This window comes from Macrobrachium rosenbergii, chromosome 8 (genome assembly GCF_040412425.1).
Source record: "Macrobrachium rosenbergii isolate ZJJX-2024 chromosome 8, ASM4041242v1, whole genome shotgun sequence".
In the NCBI taxonomy this organism is placed as follows: Eukaryota; Metazoa; Arthropoda; class Malacostraca; order Decapoda; family Palaemonidae; genus Macrobrachium; species Macrobrachium rosenbergii.
This window is the reverse complement of record NC_089748.1, coordinates 54,091,626-54,098,597: the sequence shown is the minus strand read 5'-3', so window position 1 is coordinate 54,098,597 and position 6,972 is coordinate 54,091,626. Positions and strand designations below refer to the sequence as shown.

Genomic DNA, 6,972 nt, shown 5'->3' with positions numbered 1-6,972 from the left:
CTGTGTCACATGTGCATGAATTTTACTGTAAGATGTCATTGGACCTAATATTAAACAAGTAAAAAATGCGCCGAAGTTTCTTCGGCGCAATCGAGAGTTTTCTGTACAGCGTATAATGCTGTATGAAACTCTCAGCCACGGCCAGACGCACGATTATGGCTAATTTTACCTTTAATTAAAATAAAAACTACTGAGGCTAGAGGGCTGCAATTTGATATGTTTGATGATTGGAAGGTGGATGATCAACATACCAATTTGCAGCCCTTTAGCCTCAGTAGTTTTTAAGATCTGAGGGCGGACAGAAAAGTGCAGACAGAAAAAGTGCTGACGGACAGACAATAGCTATCTCAATAGTTTTCTTTTACAGAAAAATTAAACTGAATATGAAATTCGAACAATACAACAGTACAGGGACTTGATACTCAAAACCTGTCTGAGATATGGAGGAGGAGTACTCATGGCCAGCAAACCACATGCTGATGGATCAGGCAGGTCACGCAGTCTGTTAGACAATACCCCCAAATAAAGAGATATTATAGAGAAAATAAAGTACAATTTGCATTACTATTGACCCGGTTCGCCTTCAGCCAAATTCTAAAACTTATCGGGTTATATTCACTGCGTGAGGAACAATCCCAAATACAATCAAACCACTTCATCCACTTTATGGTGGATGAGATTAGCGAATAATGTAGTCCATTCAGCTCCATGGCTATATCATCCATCAGGTTCGCTGGCATTGTCTCCTGTTGTGTTCCCTCATGAGCAAGAAGAATGGCAAGAGAGAAAAATGCCACCATTGTTGTCAAGTGATGGCTGGGCACCGCTACGCATCGGGGCATTTGCGTAACCTCATAATGAAGTCATTGCACGAGTTGTTCTCTATTTATTGATGAACTTGCAGCGAAAATAAGACAACAAAAATAAACATTCCTCGGCGATTGTTAAACTAGTTCAAGGATAACAAAAAGTGTATGATTGGGAGAACAAAATCTTGACATAACTTTTTCCTCTGAACTTTTCATCCTGTTTTACAGAGAAATTTAAAAGATTAGTTGAAGTCACATAGCCTTGAGAATATCGTATATGAATTTCTCATCCCGTACGTGCAAACTCCAATATTTTCTTTCATGTTTTTATTCACAGCAAGCACAGAAATGCAATAAGTATAAAAATACCAAACATTATCTTATGGCTCCGTGGAAGAGAAAAATTATATATTGCTATTTTCTTAAGGAGCAGTATTGGCTTGAAGAGTTCGGATGAGTTCGCATATACTTTGACAATGGCTAGGAAAGATAAGAGGTTACTGTGCCTTTTATACTTCCGCGTTACATCCTGATGATTTCACCAAGCAAGAAGTTTGCGAATAAATATACGGGCCGCTCTTACTATAAGCATACCTTTAATTGAAACGTATTAGCCTTTTGGATAGCAACTACCCCTCCCGCCCCTCTCTCTCTCTCTCTCTCTCTCTCTCTCTCTCTCTCTCTCTCTCTCTCTCGCTGATTCGTACACAGCTTCTAGTTTATGAATGCGTGTAAGATAACAAAAGAGAAAATTGTGGTGTCCGTCGACTTCAGTTTATAAATTGGGTGTCAAAGCAAAGAAGTAAATTGTTCTTAGCTGAATGTTGGGATGAACAGAGCGGTATACAAAGAATGGTAAATACGTAACATTATCTGGAATTTAGTCTGAATGGTTTGGGTAACTTTGCGACAACGCCATCTGTTCGAATTAACTGCGGAAAGACAACATGGTCAATATGTACGTGAGTTATTTTGATGCGAAAAAGTTAATTACAATTTATTTTCCAGTATTTCTCCTTCTCTACTCAGCTGATCTTTTCCTAAGATATAAAAACATGAGCGTAAGATATTATTTGATACGTAAAGGAGCCACGTTGAAAATTTTTAATACCGTAAGAACAGAGAGGAATATGAAAATAACGACCGTTTTATTTTATTTTTTTGTCAATATTGTGTAAAGTTATCACTCAACCTTTTTCCAAGTGTATAAAGAGGATGCTGGAAACACCAACTTGTAAGATGCCCTAAGCTTTCTAACGCCATTATTTAGCATTTAAATTATTCTAAGAATGGTCACTATTGTAAATACTCCGGATATACCAATTTCATGATAAAAATTGAGCTCATATATGTTGATATAAAGGAAGACGAGTAAGTATATTTGCTGAAAATATAAAAATAGATGATACCCTTCATACATTATGAACTTATGATTGACTGAATATAGCATGTTCAACAATTCTATAATAATAAACTATTCCCTAAATATTATTTCTATGGTACTGAAACCTTTAAACGCTGTCAGGGTGTTTTTATAAGAACTGTTTAAACGATAAACTCCCCCCGAAAAAATGAGGACTTGACAGTGATGGAAAACTGACGTAGGTGAAATATATCGCCATGATAAAAAGCCAGTCTTTTAGATAGAGTCATCAACATAATCTGCGCTTGTTTGACGAAACCTTAGTTCTCCTTTCGTGAGTTTCATCTTTTTACGGCTTTAAATAATGCTAATTCTGTGAAAATATTTGTCATTAAAAAATACTTTGACCCGGAATTACTCTCCGATATTTTTCTCAGGTGTTTTAGTGACACGTGGAAATTAAAAGTACAAATTTCTAAGAAGTTTAATAGGAAATGGGAATTTTAACATATTTACAAAAAGAATAAGTCTCACAAGAATCGTAAAAACAGAAAAATATTTGTCATATTTTTTCACTAATGGTTTGCAATGCTAAGGAGAAATATGTAACTATTATTCAAATCTGTGGACGACATTCTAAATTTTTAATTAAGAATTTAAGCTGGACGAAGACAAGCATCGTCATTTTATGATCTTCATGTTAGTTAACGATGCAGTGATGATGAATTACAAGAAAAATAGATGTGGAATGATTCTAATAACCATAAAGTTTTCAAGTCTATTCATCTTTCTTTACCAAAGGCCTTCGTCGTGTAAGTTAAAATATAGTTGGCATCACTATTCTGAAAATCATATTATTAAGTATGGACTTATGTAAGTTTCATATGAAAGAAACATCGTGAATACCATAAAGGGGTAACAGAGCTTGAAAATTACCTTAAACTATTATGTATTTGTCCTTCTTCATTTACTTATTACTTTATATTCACCTACGCAATTACACATCCTATAATATCAGGAATCCAGTTGCAGGACATCGCCATCTGTCCCCAGAAGCACAGGAAAAGAGCAGACCTCGTGTAGGACTGAAATATCATCTAACGTATCAAAGGCGTCCTCAAACATACTGGAACCGTCTGAAATCAGGTCACAAAATTCATCGGCGCTACTGACGGAGCACCTGGCGGGAGACGAAGCTGAGGACAAAGTCGAAGATTCAAAATCTGCGTTGTAGGAACGTTCGAGGGGATGGTCGTACAGTTCGTATGACTGCTGATGTACGAATTTATCGCTGCCAGCATTGGGTGGGAGGTATGGAACTCTCTGGTGGCCGTTTTGGCGTCTGACCACTTGCAGACCATCTATGAGTGGATGGTCTCTCGGGTCCCCATCTTCCAGTATGTGAGAGAGCTCTCGGATGTAACTAACAGCCAGCCTCAGAGTTGTAATCTTGGTCATGGAACAGCTCGTCCTCCGGTCACAGAAGTCCGGCAAGGTCCTCCGCAGAGCCTCGAACGCGTCGTTAATCTCCTTCATCCTGTGCCTTTCGCGGGCATTGGCGGTCTTTCGCCTGTACTTGGAAAGTGGTGGAGCCCTCGACCTCACGGATTTCGACGCCCCTTTCCTCGACGTCAACTCTCGGAGTTTGTCGATTGGTATCCTCTGGAGGGCAGAGCGAGGTCGAAGGCTGTATTTTTCTGCTATTTTCTTTGAGGGCTTGTTTGGCGGTTTATTAGTAATGTTATCCGTACACGTGGCCATTATTCATCGTTTATATTTCTCTCTCTCTCTCTCTCTCTCTCTCTCTCTCTCTCTCTCTCTCTCTCTCTCTCTCTCTCTCTCTCTCTCTCTCTCTCTCTCTCTCTCTCTCTCTCTCTCTCTCAGGTAAAGCGGTCCTTTTTCATGTGAAGTTTTTCAACTGTTTACATTAACCACTGATGGACTCAAATGCACTGAAAAATTAACATACTGTGACTTAATCACGTAGGCTCTCTCTCAGAGGAACTTGACTCTCTTAATCCGTCGCATTTTGCCACGAAAACTATGTGGAATTTTCATTAGCACAAGGATTCTCATGTTTTTTTCCAGTTGTAAGACACAGAAGGCTGCGTTTTGCTAAAAGCTATTCTCTCCTATCCTGACAGTCTTCTTTGGTCAGTAACCTGCAACAAAAGAACAGATCTCGATAGCTAAAGGCATGTCTCATTTGTAATTCATAATTCGATAGTGCATTAACGCCTTAGATGATAAAAAAGATTGATTTGTCCGCCGACTTAGTTAAATAACAATGAATTATGAATATCAGTAATTATAAAATCATCAATTATAAAACTGATTGTAGGCCAATTGTAATTTAGATTACTCAGAACTTTCGTGGACAACTTACTATTATTTACATAATTTATTAATGCGTGATTTATTAACGCGTTGTAAGAAAAAACTTTTAAATAATTCTGTAGGAATGCACGGAATGTGATAACTTGTCATATCAGTAATGAACAATATCATGTATAATCTGAACATACAGATTATCATAAACTGCTCACAGGCTTTTTAATACAGTCAAATACTTAACTTTATTTGCCGACGAACAAAACCATAATAATTGTCCTGGATTCTGAAATATATATAATATATATATATATATATATATATATATATATATATATATATATATATATATATATATATATATATATATATATATATATATATATATATATATATATATATATATATATATATACTATTCACAAAGAACATCCCACGAGGACTAAATCTTTACTACCTAAAGTTAAAAATATAAGAGCAATTTAAAAGGACATGTTACCGGCATAAAACAATTCATCGCATTTTAACCGACACAAAATTAACAAGAGAACTCACGTGATTTCAACGCCATGTAAGTACCGATCCCACGAAAGTACCCTCTCTCTCGAAACCAGTCTAGCAAGTCTGGTCCCAACCAAAGCCAAAGTTAAACTGACGTTTGGCGAGTTGATACCCATGCCCTAAGACCACCTGCCCACAGTATAGCCTGTGCCCAAAACCGTGACGTCATTGTTTTGTGACGTCACCCAGGTGACCTCAGAGTTGGAGTTAAAGAATGTGATTACGCTACACCATTCTATTCTTCTTCTTCTTCTTCTTCTTCTTCTTCTTCTTCTTCTTCTTCTTTTTTCTTCTTCTTCCACTTCTTCTGTGTTTGTTCTCCATTAATTAAGGGATAATCTTTTGCAACAAAACATGTGAAAAGGGCAAAATGTGAGTCCCTAGAGAAAATAGAATTCTGGGTGTAACCAGGGGTTAGTTGAAGCATCTCTTGCAGAAGGAAGCATATCTTAGTTTCTCAGGATACCTAGTGGCATTTATCTGAATCTCATTCCCAATCTTTTCGTTGTGAATAGAGCTTGCATTATTAAATCAAACTAATTCCAATGAATGCATAAATACTCACGAAGGATAATAATAAATAAAATTAAATTAAATAAATCATTATTATTAGCATAACTGCATTATTATTAGCATTATTAACGCTGATTTTTTTATCGTTCAGATAATCATCGTCTTTGTACATCTAAGCATACCCCTCCTCCTCCTCCTCCTCCTCCTCCTCCTCCTCCTCATTATTATTATTATTATTATTATTATTATTATTATTATTATTATTATTATTATTATTATTATTATTATTATTATTATTATTATTATATTACGAAACCTTTACGAGTGAAAGGTACAGACTATTTACAAAAAAAAAAACTCTAAACAATAGCGTACAATTACAAAGCCAAGCATTGATAATAAGGTATCATATCGTGGTATGAATATAAAGGGGTATTATACATATCATGATGACAACAGCGAAGACGACAAGTCGCATATGTCGCCTCCAAGATGGAGTTGTTGGTGAAAGGAGAGAAAAATAACAAACAACTGCAGATGGAGAAGATTCATATTATTATCCTTTTGCTACGCGCGTAATAGCATTATCATTCTCGTCTTTTTCATCACATTCCTTTCTCCTTACTTCAGTGTGTCTGCAAGAATCTCATTCCCTGCGCATATTGAAATATTGACTTGTAAGTGCATACATGAGTTCTTCAGCTACATGGAATGTCCTTTGCACAATCGAGGATTTTTATTTATTTATTTTTTATTTTATTATTTTTTTTTTTTGCATTGTTTATAGGCGTTCGCCCGTGGCAGATTCATAAGAAACATGAAATATTATTCTCTTGTTCTCTTCCCTTTTTCCCGCTTCTTACGACAAAATGCAACACCTACCTTTGGCAAAGTTATAACATCAAAATGTTTAAGGGTACTGTAATATAATTAAACAGTAGTATCCCTAAGCATTAATTATATAACTTTGCTATAGCTTAGTGCTGCATTTTACCCTAAAAAAATAAAAAATAAAAGAAAAGGACAAGCGAACATTTTCATGTTTCTTATGAATCTGCCTTCGGCCGGCCGCCCATAAACAATGCATTGAGCGAACACCAGGTAAAAAAATCCTCGAATGTATCGACTGATTATCAAGCGCCGTAAACAATGGAACCCCAAGTCACTCTTATCTAATGGCCACACCCCTTAGGACCCCCACTTGACTCTGACTCGCCCATTCTCCTGTCAGAAAGCGTGCTCTCCAAGACAGGCGGCTGCTGACGGCTGCCGACGTGCCAAGGGGCCTGGACAGACAATGACAGTACGATTCAGGTGCCGACAGCCAAATAACCGGCGGGAGAATTAACCAGGTGGATTCTGGTGATTTTTATGACACTTTTTCGGGGAAAAATT

General features: G+C 36.7%; 1 protein-coding gene across 1 annotated transcript; it reads right to left on the bottom strand.

Moving 5' to 3' along the window:
- Positions 1-2,674: 2,674 nt before the first annotated feature.
- Positions 2,675-5,143, bottom strand: LOC136841267 (protein Fer3-like). Its single transcript, XM_067108266.1, has 2 exons — positions 5,059-5,143; positions 2,675-4,334 (listed from the first exon to the last, which is right to left on the bottom strand). Exon 2 carries the CDS (start codon positions 3,931-3,933, stop codon positions 3,187-3,189), a length of 747 nt encoding a protein of 248 aa, XP_066964367.1. The 5' UTR covers positions 3,934-4,334; positions 5,059-5,143; the 3' UTR covers positions 2,675-3,186.
- Positions 5,144-6,972: the final 1,829 nt, after the last annotated feature.